Source organism: Stenella coeruleoalba (genome assembly GCF_951394435.1).
Source record: "Stenella coeruleoalba genome assembly, chromosome: 15".
NCBI classification, from domain to species: domain Eukaryota; kingdom Metazoa; phylum Chordata; class Mammalia; order Artiodactyla; family Delphinidae; genus Stenella; species Stenella coeruleoalba.
This window is the reverse complement of record NC_137161.1, coordinates 61,686,623-61,704,801: the sequence shown is the minus strand read 5'-3', so window position 1 is coordinate 61,704,801 and position 18,179 is coordinate 61,686,623. Positions and strand designations below refer to the sequence as shown.

General features: G+C 47.2%; 1 protein-coding gene across 1 annotated transcript in view; it reads right to left on the bottom strand.

The window, feature by feature from the left end:
* BMERB1 (bMERB domain containing 1) overlaps nt 1-18,179 on the bottom strand; it is a gene marked incomplete at its 5' end in the record, with an annotated part of 118,861 nt that overhangs the window by 3,400 nt on the left and 97,282 nt on the right. The window contains 3 exons of the mRNA XM_079946023.1: nt 441-523; nt 1,812-1,926; nt 7,720-7,793. Of these exons, the coding sequence (XP_079802149.1) occupies nt 441-523; nt 1,812-1,926; nt 7,720-7,793 (272 nt within the window). The remainder of the gene's footprint in view (nt 1-440; nt 524-1,811; nt 1,927-7,719; nt 7,794-18,179) is intronic.

Sequence of the window (18,179 nt, the reverse complement as noted above, 5' to 3'; positions counted from 1 at the left end):
TCCATTCCTCCAGCGACTCCAGCTCCAACAGAGGCCAGAGCTCCATGGCCCTCAGTCCTCACCTTCTTGCCTCAGTGGCCACCCAACTCCTTCAATGAAGTGCACCACACCATATGATTAGAGAGTGACAGCTGCTGCCAGAATTAGCTGCATAGTTTGCAGAACCCAGCGCAAAATGAAAATGCAGGGCCCCCTGTTCGAAAATTCTTAAGAATTCCAAGACAGCAATAGCAGGGCACTAAAGCAAGCATAGTGCCCTTCTAGGCCCTGGGAAACTGCACAGGTTTCTCACCCATGAAGCTGGCCCTGCCTGCTGCCTTCCTGGGCTCAAGTTTGATCTGTAGAAATCATTTTGTTGTGCCCCCCTCGGCTTCAAGATCTCTTTTAAATTTCCTTTTCTCTTGGATGGGGGGAGGAGAAGGAATAACGTATGCACTCACTGGCTGGAGATTTGGTTACTTTGTCTAGAGGTTTTAACTTGATTCTCAGAAAATCGGCCATTTCCTTGTCTTCTTCTTGCTCCCTGTGTAGACAGATGTGTAAAGACAAGAAGAAAGTACAGTAAGCTAAGAGAGCATCAAGGAACTGATGAAATGAGGCAAGAGTGTGGGATCATGTATCAGACTTTGTAGATGGTGCATGTGTATTGCTGTGTGTCATGTGTGGTGGTGCATGTATGTTGATGTGTGGGTGGTACATGTGTGTTGTGTGTTATATGTGGGTGGTACATGTGTGTCGTGTGTGTGTGGTGTGCATATGTTGTTATGTGTGTATAGTGTGTGTGTGTTTTGTTTGATGAATCTACTCTGAAGCAGAGACACATATCAATGATGGAGTAAATGGCTACTCCCACTAGTGTGAGACCCCAGGGGAGAGGCAGGTATGTTACAGGACCCAGCCTCCCTGATGGAGGTTTAGTGAGCTGGGCAGCCCCTCTCCTGACCCTGCACTTTTATGTTACCCTAGACAAGGTACGTGGCAGGTCTCAGAGGGCAAGTCACCTCAGCTCTTCCAAGGGTCACCAGGAGCAAAGTCAACAATCCAAGCCTGGTTGAGTTGGGCAAGGCGCATCCTAGGGGCCTCAGAGGACTCAGGAGGACACAGAGAATTAAAAGGAAGTTGCCCTCTGGTTTGGAAAAGGCCCTCTGAGCCTCTCCCCTGTGGACAACTCCAAAGGCCTTGCTCCAGCACAAAAACATTCAAGAATCAATATTCACATCTTTCCCGTGCCCTGGCTCCCTGGGGAGCCTTCAGGTGCACCATGGCTCCAGGGCCCATGGTTGTCCAGATCCAGGTGGCAGGTACATCTGCAAATAGGAGACCCTGAAGGCTAGGAAGGGGCATCAGAGCCATCTAGGAGAGGGAAAGGGAAAGAACAAAGCTGGGAAGTGGGCAGGCAAGGAAGCAAGTCAGTACAGGGGGCAGAGTTTCTGTAGAAACCAATGGAAGTTTCTGGAAAAGTTGCCTTGATGAGCTGGGAGAAAGCTCAGTGAAAAGAATGTGCAGGAAGCTCTGCCGTGTGTTATGTGATGTAATTCCTCCCTGGTTACCTCCTCAAATAACATTCACTTAAGATCCAGAGGCCTTTGCAAAACATTTTGGAGCTGGATTTGAGTTTCTCTTGAATGTGAAGTGGGTCCTCAGGCCAGAAGGCCAGGATTCATCTGGATCCAGTGTTTGGGGAGCGTCTGCCCAGGCCATGCCTGTTGCAAAGCTGTGAGTCCTGGGAGCAGGTGATGGGTTTTGGAAGGCAACTGATTTGTGTTCTAACAGCCCCAGCCCTCTGCTCAGGGGACATGCCGCCCACTTACCTTAGCCGCTCAACCTCTGCATCGTCCACCAGGAAGTCTCTCTTCTGCACCAGTTTGTGGATCTTCTGGATTAGCTCGTCCTCTCTCTGCTTCTGCAACTTGGTTTTTTCTTTTTCTGGGAAGAATACAACATTAGCAAAGACAGTTTGAGTGTAGCTGTTGAAAGCAGTTGAGTCCGAGGGGTCAGGGTTGGAATCCTGGCTCTACCATTTAACTTGCTGGATGAACTTGGAGAAGCAACTTGACCTCTTCAAGTTTCTGTTTCCTCCTCTGTAAAATACACAGTGAGGCTTGAATGCGAGACTGTGGTGATGTTAGTAAATAACTTTGCATAGAGCTGGCCCGTGGTGTGTGCTCGGTAAATGATGATGCTGCTGCAAGGGGGTCGTGCAGAAGGCCGGGGCAGGAGGGAATTACTCTATAGCGAGGTTCAACCAATCTGTCAGAAGGAAAGTGCCCATGCTTTCCCATCCTGTTCCAAATACCAAGGGCTAGAGCGCCATAGAGGAAACAAAAGAATGAGGGCTGGACACGAGGACTGAGAAAACTAGGAGGGCAGAAACTTTATCAGAAGATAAAAATCATGGGGCAGCTTGTCCATCTGCCTGCTGGAACTGGCACTGACCATTTCCTCTAGACCTGGGGGCAGAACCAGAGGCAAGGAGAATATAATATTTGGATTAGAGAGAAAATCGGTTTCTTTCATTAATCAGAAGGGGAGTGAGGAAGTGGAGTGGAATTGCTAGCAGCCCCTGGGTTCCTGCTCATCGCTGCGTTGACGATGGCAGCATCCTTCCTCTCGAGGTGGGTCCCGAAGTCTGATTCTGCAAGTCACTCGTCAGTACCACAGAGCCTCCCTGCCCTCTGCAGGCGAGTTAACCACAGCGCCCTTGGACTCGGGGAGTGATGTCACCGTCCTCTCCAAGTTACCAGTGGCAGCCCTCCAATATTCCCCTGTCCTCCGCCAGGCTCCAGATCTAAGCCAGAGTCACATAGCAACTGGCAGGGCCCCCAGGAACTCACAAACCTCCCTGCCCAAGTTATTCATCCCCGTTTTCTATCTCTTGCCAGTTCAGGCATCCCCCAGCCTCCCCAGATACTCAGCTGCAGCCCTCTGCTCATGCAGCCCCTCCCAGCAACTCACGGGAGAAGCCACCTTCTCAAAGGGGTCTGTGCTAGCTTACAAACCAGTTACTGACCTAAGTCTCCACACCACCAGCCAATGCTGTTCACCTGCTTTTGCGTGTTAACATACCCTTTCTGCCAGCATCTCTCACCTGCCTCCAGGTACCACCCATCTCCAGGTACTACCTACCTACCTTAAGCCCCACCCACCTGTCTCCAGGTACTAACTACCTACCTTAAGCCCCACCTACCTACCTGCAGGCCCCACCCACCTACCTGTAGGCATCACCCACTTACCTGCAGGTATCACGTACCTGCCTGCAAGCATCACTCACCTGCTTCCAGGCACCACCCATCTATCTAGTAACACACTTTTTTTGGCCATCATCACCCACCTACTTGCCAACTTTATCCCCTGCTGGCATCACACACCTGATTCCTAGCATCTTCACGTGCTTGCCGATGTGACCCTCCAGCTTGCTTCTCATCTATCTCCTCCAGCACATCTCCTTAGCCCAGGCCACCATCAGCTCTCCCTGGACCATGCCATGACCTCCTAACTGGTTTCCCTGGCCTGTAGACCCTATCACAACTGTGAGCCCTTGGCATAGAATCAGACAGTCGTGGCTTAATGCCCCAGCTCCTCCCCTTCCTAGCTGTGTGACTCTGGGCACATTCCTCAACCTCTCTGAGCATCCAGTTTCTCAACACAGATAATCATAAAGTTGTTGCAAGTTTTAAGAGAGAGAAATCAAGTAAAACCCTAGGCTCACAGCCTGGTGGATAGTAAGAGTTCATGAACAGTCAGCTGCTACTATTATAGGCTATGATTTTATACAGTCACTGTTGCTTTAATGATTAAGTGCCCTCTAGGTTAAATATTTACCAAACGAGGTACAAAAGAAATAAACACTTATTTAATGAAGGGAAAGCAAGTCGCATAGCATAAGTGTGCAAAATGTAAGTGCTTAATAAATTGTAGCAATTATCTTTGTATTTGTATTACCGTGAGCTTTACATTTTTATTTAATCTGGTTTCTCAGCCTTGGTGCTATTGATACTTGAGCCTGGATCATTCTCTGTCATGGGGGCTGTCCTGTGCACTGTAGGATGTTGAGCATCATCCCTGGCCTTTACCCACTAGATGCTGGTAGCAGCCCCCTCTCTTAGTTGTGACAACCAAGCCTGTCTCCAGACATGGCCCATGTCTCCTGGGAGGCCCAACTCACCCCTGCTTGAGAACTGCTATTAATTCTTTCCAACAACCCTATGAGGGAGACACTATTTTTATGTCCAAGGGAAGGGTATCATGGCCTCTACAGCCAGGTCTAAGCAACTCCAGCCCTAAGGGGACCGTGGTGGCAGTGAAGGTGAGGTGAGGCATCTTGGCTTGTTCTTGAGAAGCCCTGAAGGCGGGGAGGGCTCCAGGTGTCCTCTCTCATCACAGTCTGGTAAATTATTTTCTGACCCTGGCTGGAGAAACATGATTTTCTTGGCCATTCAGTGTTCTCTTTACTCAATATTTTTATTGATAAATTGCCAGGAGCATCATTTTTTTCCCCCTAAACTCAGCTAAACCCATCTAGAAACCTGGCACTGGCCCAAGGAATGCACAGAAAGGCTCTTAACAAGGAGTCAGAGGAGAAGGTGGGGAGAGGTGAGCAGGAAAGGCAGGAGAGGAAAGGGAACTTTAATATCTGAATTTCTGCACAGAAGTGATTGGGAAGATGCAGTTTTCCAGCAGAATCAATGGAGCTGCCGTTGAGGACCTGGGCTCTGTTGCTAAGTGGCCCTATGACCTTGTATGTTTCCCAGCAGGACAGTTGATGGCATTTCAGGTAGAACTTGTTCTTCAGGGGGCCTGTCCCCTCCATGCAGGGTTAGCGTTCCTGGCTTCCGCCCATTGAGTGTCAGTACCGATCTCATCTTTTTTTTTTTTTTTTTTTGCAGTATGTGGGCCTCTCGCTGTTGTGGCCTCTCCTGTTGCAGAGCACAGGCTCCGGACACGCAGGCTCAGCGGCCATGGCTCACGGGCGCAGCCGCTCCATGGCATGTGGGATCTTCCCGGACCGGGGCACGAACCGGTGTCTCCTACATCGGCAGGCGGACTCTCAACCACTGCACCACCAGGGAAGCCCCCGACCTCATCTTTATTTAAACTTTTGGTATATATTTTTGCATGAATTTTGGTATTTTAAATATTGCATGAAAATATGATTACTGAATTTTTCATGTTCCAGCTGAGCGCCTTGTTCTCCTACCCTAGTCCCAGTCCTGGTCAGTCATGCAGCCCAGACACTGTGTCAGCCAAAGACCCCCACCCCCAGCCATTTCCCACCCATTTCCTACCCATGCTCTAGAGGCTGCCACGGCCCCCCGTGGAGCCCCTGTGGCCTGAGGAGGCCTTGGCTGGCCTGGTGGCCACACACTCGTGTCTCCTTTCTCAGTGGCACCCAAGTGTCCTGCTGAGCCAACAGTGGGCTCTGGGAATCCTTCCTCTCAAGAGGGAGACATCAGTCTATGTTGGGCCCATCATTGTCCCCTGGGAAGTTGAAAATTGGGACACAGAGGCCCGAGAGTTGGGCTCTTGTGTGGGAAAATCATGGAAGGGAGATGAGGTTGTAAGCGAGCTGCACCCTGTGGGGCCTTCCTGGGACAGACCCCTCCCCCACATCCTCTGCTGTAGCTCTTCTCTGAAGTCCCTAGATAACAGTATCTGATGCACACTTCCTGAGTTGTTTAACAGATGCTAAAACCCCCACCAAATGGAAGATGTTAACTACTTGATGAGCACATAGCCCCCAGGCCTCCTGGAGCCTGAGGATTCATAATGTTAACACACACACACACACACACCCGTGTGACACCGCCCTGTTGCCTCACCATCCACCAGTCGGAGAATTGTGCATGAGCTGATCACATACTCTGGGATGCCTCTCCCTCACCTGGCCTTTAAAAATGCTTTGCTGAAACCCATGGAGGAGTTTGGGCGTTTTGAGCACTAGCTGTCCTGGGCTCCTTGTTTGGCCCTGCTATAAACACTGCACTTTCCTTCACCATGACCCAGTGTCAGTACATTGGCTTTACAGCCTGCGGGCAAGCAGACCCAAGTTGGGTTTGATAAAAAAGTGGCCTTGCTTGGCTCATGTGCTATAGAGAGAGAAAACAGAACATGCTCCAAAATGGAGAGTAAGAGACAGAGAGAGAAAGAGAGAGAGAGAAAGAGAGAGCAAGGGCCAAAGAACATTCCACAGCTTTCCTGTTTTTGGTTCTCGACCTTTGTGAGTTGGGCTGAGCTTCCTGCCTGTTTGAGAGTAAATAGTACGTCCTTGCCACCCCTAATTTCATTTGGAAATACGCTATTTGGGAATAGGGTCTTTGTGGATGCCATCAGTTAAGATGAGGTCATACTCATTGGGTCAGCCCTTAATCCAATGACTGGTGTCCTTATAAGAAGAGGAGATGACACACAGAGAAACACAAAGAGAGGAAGGCCACACAAAGACAGAGGCAGAGACTGGAATAAGGCAGCTACAAGCCAAGGAACAAGGACTGATGGGAACCACCAGAAGCTGGAAGAGGCAAAGAGGGATTCTCTGTTCCAGCCTTTGGAGGGAGCATGGTCCTGCTGACACTTTGATTTTGGACTTCTGGCTTCTCTCAAAGAATAAAGTTCTGTTGTTTTAAGACACTAAGTTTGTGGGAACTTGTCAGGGCAGCCCTAGCAAACTAATACGATAATGCCTGCAGGCTCCAGGAGTCTCCGCAGTCCTTCAGTAACTGCCCCTTTTGTGTTTACATAAGCTTCAATGGGTTTTTGTATCTTTCAACTAAATGATCCCTCAGAGGAGTATAAAATGAGAGACTTGACCCAGTGGCTCTCAGCCCTGACTGCCCATCACAACCGTGTGAGAAGCTTGTAAACATGACCAATGCCAGGGCCCCACGCTAATCAAATGGAAGTTTCTAGTGGGTAGTGTCTGGACTTGGCTATTTCTCCCCCTCCTCATTCTATTTTTTTCTGGCCACATGGCAGGGCTTGCAGCATCTTAGTTCCCTGACCAGGGATTGAACCTGGGGCCATGGCAGTGAAAGCTCTGAGTCCTGACCACTGAGTAGAAATGTGTTCAGTTAATGATAATAATAATAGTAATAATAATAATAGTAATAATAATAATGGCACTTATTTATTACGCACTCACTATAAGATGGGAACTGTGTTAAGTACTTTACATGTGTCACCCCTCGGTCAGTCTCACAACAATCCTTTGAGGTAGATAGCATGATTGTCCCAGTTTACAGACGAAGAAACCGAGTTATAGTGAAGTAACTTGCCCAAGGTCACATCATTAATAAATGACAGATCTAGGTTTGACTCCAAAGTCAGAGCTCGTAACCACCATACTCTACCTGTTCCCAAACAGGATAATAAGAGTAATCATTGCTAATATTTCCTGGACTCTTTGGACCAGCTATCAAGCTAAGCACGTGGCTTGTGTTGTTTCATTTATTGCAGTAAGATTTACACCCAATGAATTAGGTACTATTACTATTCCTACCCCATTTTCACAGGAAGAGAAGTTGAGTCTCAGAGAGATAATGTGACTTGCCCAAGGTCAAGGAGGTGGTCAGAATTAGGACTTGAACCCGGGTCTGCCCGATGCAGAGTTTGAACCATGTGATCAGGGAGCAAGCACTGCGTTGCAAGAATGAGGCTGCATTAGGGCCTTCCAGACGGGGGATCTGAGCAGCTGGTTCATGAGGTGGGGTCCCCCACGGTTACCTGGGATGGCGACCAAGTTCTGCAGCTCCTGCTTCAAGTCCATGATGTCGTTGCAGAGCTGGATGTCATCCATCCTGGGGAAAGAGGACAGTGCACAACAGCAGGTTACATCAACAGAACATTCTACACCCTGAGCACCACCCTGGTTTCAACAAAGAGGGCTAATGGGGGAGTTCTGTCCTCTGTAAAGCCCACACATGCTCTTTAGAAGTTTTACACCAAAAGTAAAAAAAACAACAACAAACAAACTGCCCTTTATCCCATGACTTAGAAATGATCAATCACAGTTAATAACACCTTGATAGAGTTCCTTCCAGTCTTCCCATGCCTGGCTTTTGTTGGCATATGTGAGAGACTTCATGCTGTGGGTTCAGTGTTTTCCTTTTTCAGCTATGTGAAAAGCTTTTAAACATTACAGAAATTCACCGCATAGACAGAAAATCTCCCTCTATCCTTTAGAGAAAACCACTGTCAGTGGTTTGTCATCTATTCCTCCAGATTGAAAAAAATGTTTATGCTTATACGACCAAAGATGACACCATCATTCATGCACAAAAAACGTTTTGCAATTTGCTTTTTTTAACTTAATGATATGTCTTGGGCATCTTTCCATGTCAGGATATGCACATCTCATTTTTAATGACTATATAATATTCTATTATATCGATATACAGTGATTTATTTAACCATTCCCCCCATTCATAGGTATTAGACTTATTTCCAGATATATTCTAGGATAGATTCCTAGAAATAAATCAATTTATTTATTTGCTAAGTCAATTCCCAGAAATGCAATTGGAGGATTAAGTGACATGAACATTTTAATAGGAATTTCCAAACTGTCCTTCAGAGGGACCGTGCATGACATTCCCACCAACAGTGTGAAAGGAAGCTCACCCCTATAATCTCAGCAATTGGGTTGCATATACAATTTTGTATTATGTATTTCATGTGTGTGTGTTGCAATATTAACTCATCTTACTGTAAACAACATTTGTAATGGCTGCCTGGAATTTCACCAAGTAGATTTATCAGAGCAGTTTTAATTATGCCCTTTTTTTTTTTTTCCACACTGCACGGCTGTGGGATCTTAGTTCCCTCACCAGGGATGAAACCCTGGACCCGGCAGTGAGAGCACCAAGTGCTACTGGACTCCCAGGGAATTCCCTATGCCTTTATCTTGATTACTTAGGTGGGCTTTTTGAGTTGTTTGTTTGTGCTATTTTAGCCGCGTTAGGATGAATATGGATTCACCTTTCCACGAAAGAAAAGGCTTTTCTTTCGTGTTGGATTATTTGGGGTGGGGGCTACTGATTTTCAGAAGTAAAACCACTGAGTACAAAGGGTATGACATGTCTATGGCCATTGAGACATATTTCCAAATAGCTTCCCCATGGGGTGTGTGTGTGCCTTCATTCTGCATGTCTTTAATGAGCACTTATTACGTTCACCAATGACATAGGCTCCAGGGATGCACCAGCTCCCCTGCCCTCATGAGCTGAAATTTAATCAGGAGAGACAGAGGGTGAACACAAATACAACAGAACGTCAGATGCTCCGAAGAAGAGTGAAGCAGGTGAGGGGATGGAGTGGACCACTTTGGACACATCAACCTTCTGTCCCAGGAAGAGATGGAGGAAAGCAGGAATATTCTCAAAAGGCTCAACTGAGTCTGCACAGCAAGTAGGGGCAGGACCAGGACCAGAAATCGATTTGTCTGAATCCACTGATCTTTCTGCCTCCTTCCTTGACGTCTTCGCCAAGAACCTGATCTCCATTCAGAAATGCCATCCACAGACCAGCTTGGGGCCCCCTGCCCTGCCCGTGTGACCCCCAGCATCCCAGCTTTCAGGACGAGTGGCAGTAATGTCTCATTTCAGCCTGCATCTCCTGCTCCTGTTGCCAGGGGCAGGCACTCCAAGCGCTTGTCAAACCCTGCCCCGGAATGTCCTAGCAGGTGGCAGCTGCCACAAATGAGCTTGGGGGCTTTGCCAGAAGGGTACATGCTGTTCCCCTGGGTTCCTATCTGCGAGCCTTCAACTGGAGGTGCTCCAGAATCCTTTTCCACATCTAGCGTGGAGATGAGGCTCCATCAATGGTTCTTAAGGAGGATGATTTTGGCCCCCTGGGGGCATCTGGCAAACATCTGGAGACATATTTGTTGTTACTGCTGGGTATGTGGGGGGATTGCTACTGGCATCTAGTGGGTAGAGTCCAGGGATGTTCCAAAGCATCCTACAATGCACAGGGCAGCCCGCCTCAGTAGAGAACTACCTGGTTCAAAATGCCAATCATGATGAAGTTGAGAAATCTTGGGTTATAACCACAGAATTGACACGGGTACCTGATAGATACTTTTTGAAAGATGAGAGAAGGAAAGATGATGAAAGAACAAAAGAGCAACAGGTAAAGTTAGAAGCAAGAGTATTGGCACCAAACATCTCTAGTTCAAAGGGGCCATGTGCCAGAAATTCTTCTCTGAGTCTAACTTTCCTCATCTTTGAAATAGGAATTATAATAGTACAGCTTTCTAGGATTATTATGCATGTCAGGCACTGAGCACGTGTCTGGGACATACACAGTACAAGGCTCAGTAAATCATATCTGTTGCTATTATTAGCCGTTAGAAAGAGGCAGGGGGAAAAGAAAGAGAAAATGATGCTGGATAAGCAGGGTATTTGACAAACAGAGCTAACGTTCAACCTTAAAACAACTTTTAAAAATTATATTCCTCTCTATAAAATTTTTTAAATAAAATTTTTAAAATAGAATTCTTATCTGATTGCAGAACAGATTCCTGATCATTGTAGAAATTTTGGAAAATACAAACAAGTACGAAGAAGGAACCTAAGATTACACATAACCTTGATCCACGTGCACCAGAGGCCACTGTTCCACTCCGAGTGTTCGGGTGAATTTCACGCCAGTCTTCTTCCTACATGTAACCCAGGTGTGGCGGGTTTGCCCTGGGGGGCCTTCACCCTTTGTCCATCTCGAAACTGCACTTAGCATGTTCTGAGTCCTTCCAAGCACATCCACATTCACCCCACATTAACGAGCAAGGTGAAATTCTTGTGACGCTCTCACAGACAGGCATGCGTCAGAACCCCATGAAGATTCCTAGTAGATAGCACTGTGTTTTCCTCAGATTTTTCTCTTGTCGCCAGCTTTCCATCTCTTCTCTTTCTCTCTCTTCCTCTTCCACACACCTCGTGGTCCTCGGACCTGTCACCTACAGATTGGCACTTGCCATCTACCTCTACAAGGATTAAATTATGAGCCACTGCAGCTGCTGACCTTCGACACCCCCTGAAAGTTCAGGGTAGAGGTCAGAAATGAAGCACTCTGTGCTCTGGGAAAAACTGGCAGAACAGGTCTTCAGATAGTTGGATATTTTCAGGAGATGGTTTTATGAGCCCAATCTTGCATCTCCTCGCATCTAGAAAAGCACTAAAATCCTCATGGTGACGTCTGCTTCTCGTGACTAGCAGTAACTTTCACGAGACTAGCAGAAACCTTCTGCAAAAAATATGTGCTTGACTGCATGTACACTCCCCCTTCACCAAAATCACATATATACTGACCTTCCCCCCTACCTCTTTGGAGCAGTTTCTCAGAGCTATCCGAGATGCTGTCTCCTGGGCTATAGTCTTCATTTTGCCCCCAATAAATCTTAACTCACAACTCTCAAGTTGTGTATTTTTAGGTTTGTTTCAGTGGACAGATCCCAAGCAATTCACCTCTGGTCTTCAACTTACAAACCCCAGTTGGCAAAACCAAAGCCTGGTGGTTCCCTGAACATCCCCAGGAAAGGAGCTTGCTTCCCCCAACCTCCACCCAATCTGTCTATCAGGGAATTTACCTAAACAAAAATCAGGCTGGAAGAGGGAGGGACGGGCTCCACCATTAAGGGAAACAAAAAGTCAACGTTTATTGAGCATTTGCTTTCTGTGCATAAACTCATCTAAGTCCTCATGGCAGTCCTGAGAGAGGTGTTGTTTTTATCTCCATTTTTATGGACAAGGAAATGGAAGTTAAGCGATGTGACCAAAGTACCACCCTGGTATGTGGCCACTGGGATTCGGCCCAAGCTCGCGGGAGCTCTTGACCACTTTACCATGGTCTCTCCTCTCCAAGTGGCTGCAGGAGTTGAGGCTGACATTGAACTGACCTTCGTTCTGCCCCTTCCTCCCATAGCCCTGATCTATTTAGGAGGCAATGTCTCCAGCTCCTTTCGGCGAGACAGGCTGGGACCTGAGACCTGGACCCTTTGCTGCAATGCTTGCACCTGGACACACGTCTCCACAAGCAACAGATACAAAGAAACTAGAAGGGACTAAAAATAACTGCACGCACAAGCATGCCTGTGCAGTAGCAGTCGAGGCAATTATGAACAATAAGATACAAAAAGGCCACAAACCAACTGCCATTTCTCCATTTCTTCCATTTCTCCAACTGCCATTTCTCTTTTGTGGAGAGCAAAAGTAGGGCACTGTGCATGATTCCCTGCACACTGCGCCACCAAGGGGGTGGGCAGATCACCTAAGCCACCCCTCCAGCCCAACCCACCAATCTGCCCCCACCCTCACCCTATTTAAAGAACTAGCTTGCCAGCCCTTGGAGAGCAAGCACGGGCACCTGTTTCTTGTTTTCTTTCCCTCATGCTGCACGAGTCCCAATAAAGCCCTGCCTGAATTCCTCATCTGGCCGCTTATCAATTTCTATTGATTACAGGAGTACAAGGACCCAGGTCGGTAACAACAGAAGCCAGTTGTCTTAGTCTGTTCAGGCTACTATATAACAAAAATACCATAGACTGGGTGGCTTAAACAACAAACATTGATTTCTCACAGTTCTGAAGGACTGGGAAGTCCAAGATCAAGCTGCCAGCTGGTCCTGCTCCTGGTGAGGACTCTTCCTGATTTGCAGACAGCTTTCTTCCTATACCCTCACATGTTGGAGAAAGAGATCCTCTCTCTGGGGTCTCTTTTATAAGGGCACTAATCCCATTCATGAAAGCTCCACCCTCATGACCTTAATCACCTCCCAAAGGCTTCACCTCTAAAGACCACCACATTGGAGATCAGGGCTTCAACAAACGAATTTGTTGGGGGTAGGGGAGGGACACACTTAGCCCATAGCACCAGTCATGGCAGTCCCATTTGCCTCTGCCAGACATCTACTTTCCCAGGCTTCCTGGCAGCTAGAGGTAGACATGAGACCCACTTTGGGGCAACGAGAGGTAAGAGGAAGTCTTCTTGTGCGGGAGGGGCAGTTCTGGGAAGATGATTTGAGTCTTGGGTGCTATCCCCTCATACTCCTGAAGCTGCTATAGCCACTGTGATGAGGATGGCATAGGGAAGCGAGGAGAGAGCCAGACTTTTGATGACATCCTTGAGCTACCCCACTGATACCTAATTAATTGAAGATACTATCGGGAGTTTCCTGGTGGCCTAGTGGTTAGGATTCCAGGCTTTCACTACCACGGCCTGGTGGGGGAACTGAGATCCTGCAGGTCACGAGGTACGGCCAAAAAAAAAAAAGTCCAAGACACTATCAATCAGATGTTCTGTTACATGCAGCTGAAGACAGCTTCACTGATACATGTATGTGGATATGTGCCTCTTGAAAAATATTGGAATCATACATTTTTATTGATAACCTTTTTTTTTTTTGGCAGTGCCGCATGTTACGCAGGATCCTAGTTCCCCGATTAGGGATTGAACCCATACCCCCTGCAGTGGAAGCACGGAGTCTTAACAAGTGGACCACCAGGGAAGTCCCAATATGTGCATTTTTAATAAAAACAGGATCAAAATAAACATTCATATCCCTTGCTCACTGTGAGCATTACGTCATGATGATTGTCCAATGCCATTAAATAACATAATTCAAAAAACATTTAAACCGTTCATGCAAAGCACTTTTGAAGCTTGGCTGGAACTTCCAATAAGCCCCATTAGTCCAGTTCTCTGCACGAATAGTGCTGAACCCTGGAAATCAAACTGCTCCTGCCAGCTGGTTCTAGAGAAAGCGATGTCATCTCTGAGAAACTGACTGATGAAGGAAGGAAAAGACAGTCAGTCTGTGTCATTATGCACTTAACCTTTCATGCTGGGACGATGGAGAAAATTGGTCATTTTACCAGCTTTGGGCGGGGAGAGGTGAATAGGCTCTGTCAGAATAACAGCGCTGCTGCTTTACAAGATTTCTTTGAAAATGACATAGTGTGGAGCCTAATGGAAACCCAGCAGAGACCAAGATGTGAAGGCAGAAGCAGACTGACGGAGGAAAGGGTTGACTTTTTAAGAAAATATTTATGCGGCTTCTTCTGTAAGTTGTGGATGCGATGGACTTCTTGGGATGGGTGAGAAGAAATAACATCTGGTCTTAGAGGTGGAATGCTGGTCTGGGATGTGCAGCCTGGATCTCAGTCTCACCATAAACCTCCTCTATGACTAAAGGGAAAATTCTGTTTTCCTATACACTCTTCACTTGTGACACCAAATGCGTGGGTTTTCTCAAACCAGGCAATTCTCCAATTCTTGGTGGACACCAACTGGGTGTCCTGCCATTTAACTCCATTCTGATACTCACTGCCTGGAGGTAGCATAGACCCGACAGGTAAAGGGCTCAGTCTCATAAGACTGCCCCTGATGCAGATGCCAATGGCAAGTCTGCACCACTTATACTTCTGACCAACTGGCTATGAATTGGTGGTTCCGTGACCCCCTCTACCAGGTTCAATAATTTGCCAGAACTGCTCATAAAACTCAGAATAACATTTACTTACATTTAGTAGCTTATTATAAAGGATATTTAAAAAGGTACAGATGAATAACTAGAAGAAAGATACACAGGGCGAGGTATGGGGAAGGGTGTGGAGTTTCCAGGCCCTCCCCAGGTGGGCCACCCTCCCATCACCTCCATGTGTTCACCAACCCAGAAGCTCTCCGAACATCATACTTAAGAGGTGTTTATGAGGGCTCATCACGTAGGCATGATCAATTATTAACTCAATCTCCAGCCCCTCCCCCTCCCCAAAGAATGCAGAGGTGGAGCTGAAAGTTCCAAGCTTCTAATCATGTCTTGGTCTTTCTGGGGACCAGTCCCCATCCTAAAGCCACCTAGGGACTCCAGCCACCAGGTATCTCATTCGCACACGAAAAGACACTCATCACTCTGGAAATTCCCGGGGTCTTAGAAGCTCTTGTGTCAAGGAGCAAATAGTAGAACAAAAAATGCTCCTAGCACCCCAATCACTCAGAAAATTACAAAAGTTTCAGGAGCTCTGTGCCAAGAATGGGGTCAAATACCAAATATATTTCTTATTAAGCCATAATGACGGGACTTCCCTGGTGGTACAGTGGTTAAGACTCCGTGCTGCTGACGCACGGGGTGTGGGTTCGATCCCTGGTAGGGGAACCAAGATGCCACAAGCCACTCAGAGCAGCCAAAAAAAAACCTAACTAAACCATAATGGCTCAACAAATCATTTCTCTCCCCACACCTCTGTTTCCTCAGATATAGGATGAGGGGTTTCAAGGATACTGGAAGCCCTGTTCTGCTAGCATTTAGAGGTGATAACTTGCTTTAGACCCTGCCAGACCTGAGTGCGGGTATCAGTTCCGCCGCTGACTGGCTGTACAACTTGGGTGAGTCCTTTCACTGCTTTCATTGGTCTCAGTGCTCTCACTGTTGAAAAGGAATCATACCTTTGTCTCGGGGTTGTATGAGAATGAAATAACCTTATCTGTACAGAGCAGGCAGCCCTATGCTTAGCACACACATAGTAGGTGTAAAGGAAAGGCTACTCTGTCCACCCTTCAGCCCTGGGTGAGGAGGTGAGCGGCTAGGCTGCCAGCTGGCAGACACTCCTGAAAACTCTTAGCCAACATTCGTGCATCAAAGAATGAATCTCACTTTCTGTGCTACTTCAATTTCCTCCAACCTAATGGCACTGAGATGATGAGTGTGTGCGTTTGTTTGGCGTTCTTGGATTAATGAGCTTAAACGCTGTCCCTGGGGGAGAATAAGTGTTGAGACATCTCCAGGGAGACCCTGGGCTCAGTCATCTCTCACCATCATGCTGGGGACCAAGTGACCAGAGAGATACCTGCCACATGGGCTCAGGTGACACATCCATGAAAGGGACACCTTTATGACACGTCACAGAAGGCCTGTTTTCTCCCTGTGGCACATTTATGGTCTGCATGTTAACTGGCTTTTCCCTTGATAGTAATCAGACCCTCATCTGGGAGGGGACACTGTTCCTAAAAGAATGTCACCCCCCTCAAGCATGGATTACTCTTCTCTCCCCCAGGTTTTTCTAGATCATCTCTATTTGGATTCAGAAAAATTACTAATACTGAGAAACTCATCAAGCTGAACTCTGGGGGTTTGTGCCCTTTTCTGTGTGTATGCTGCATGTCAATTACAAGTTTTCCTGAAAAAATTACCAACAATATTTCTTGCTTTTGTTTTAGACCTAAAAGGGTACTTTTGGTCTTTTAAAATTATACACATATTAAAGAGAGCCTCCCTGTAAAAACGTCAAACAACACAGAAGTATAGTCGTAGCTGGCATTTATTAATGTTTTCATACTATGGGTGCCAGATTCTGGGCTAAGCATTTTATAAAAATCATCTCAATAAACTCTCACAGCAACCCTATCAGGTGAGTATTATCATTATCATCCCTTGGATGGTGTTAGGAACTTGCTCAAGGCCACAGAGTAAGTAATAGGAACTTGAACCCAGGCAGTCTGACCTCTCAGGTGGGAATGTTAGAGAACTCTAGACCGAAACCACCGGCCTTGGCCAGGCCTCGCTTGCCTGAGTTTTCTCACAGCAGGAGGTCCCAATAAGGAACATGGTGCTGCCACCCAAATCTAACGGGAGAATTCAGGAGGGGCCAAAAGAGGGAGGAGACGACCAACCTCCCGGAGTCCTTTGTGCTGGAATCCATCTTGGCTGAGAGAGACGCGTGTCACCAGGAAGGACCCTGAGTCAGACCAACTATGGGCCAAGCAAGATGACCGGCTGGAGACAACCGGAAACTAACCCCATCACCATAAAACCCGAGGCTGCGAGCCACGTGGCAGAGCAGTTCTCCTGGGTTCCCTTACCTGCTGCTCTCCACTCGGGCGCCCCTTCCCAATAAAGTCTCTTGCTTTGTCAGCCCGTGTGTCTCCTCAGACAATTCATTTCCGAGTGTTAGACAAGAGCCCACTCTCGAGCCCTGGAAGGGGTCCCCCCTCCTGCAACAGGAATACCAAAGTCCCATCTCATATGGTGGTTGGAGTTCAGGGAAGATAGAGACCAGAGTACTTTGGGGGAAGGTTTCTCAGTGCCACTTATGGGAGGGGCACAGCCTGGAGGGTCACAGAGAAGGCTCCCAGGCACTCAGGCAGAGGGGGCAGCTCAAACACTGACTGTAGAAAGGAGTGTGATATCAGTGTTATGTGACAGGGAAGAGTCCACTGAAATACTGGTGACATACAGGTCTTGGTTATGAAGGACTTGACATGGGAGCCATCTTAGGTTCTAGAGTGAGAGCATGGCAGGGCTATGTGTCTATGAAAGCCAGTTTGGCAGACATGGTGACCGGTATGTACACAGCAAGGAGAAAGAGCATCCTCACTCTGAACTTTCTGTTTAAGGTGCTCAAGGGACTTCCTGGAAGTTGTGTTTGCTCTTGAATCTCCAGTGGGGTCAACAAACTATGGCCCATGGGCCAAACCTGACTCCCTGCCTGCTTTGTTGAAATCCATGAGGTAAGAATGGTTTTCACATTTTTAAATGGTTGGAAAAATATCAAAAGAAGAAGAACATTACTGGACACATGAAAATTATATGAAATTCAAAGTTCAGTGTCTATAAAAAATGTTTTATTGGAACACAGCTGTGCCTGTTCATTTACCTACCGTCTGTGGCTAATTTCACCCTACAATGGCTGAGTTGAGTAATGACGACGGAGATCATATGGCCCAAAGTCTAAAATTTTCACTAGCTGGCCCTTTATAGAAAAATTTCATCCTGAACCTAATCTTTGGGGAAAAAACTTGTAAAGTAATCAGAGACTAACCGAGTTCTTGGAGCTGGAAGAGCTCTCACCTTATACGGATGAAGAAGTAAATGCCCAGAGAAGGGAATATTGATCATTGAGTCATTGATTTGCTGAGTTGTCCAATAAATCAATCATCTAGACAACCTAGATGATTACTGACAGCCTACTATGTGTGGGCTTCCTGCCTCAATTTTCACTTCTGAGAGACATCAGGAATCAAGCTGGCTAAGGTTCCTGGCCACGGGGTGGGCCCATGGGGCTCTCAACCACCTGACGCTTTGACTGAGGGCCCAGCCTGCTTTCTCCTCTGGGCACCAGTGGGGGATTAAGCTGTGCGCAGTGAATATGAGGTCAGCCAACAGAGTTCCTGCAGCACCTGCTAATGTGATCT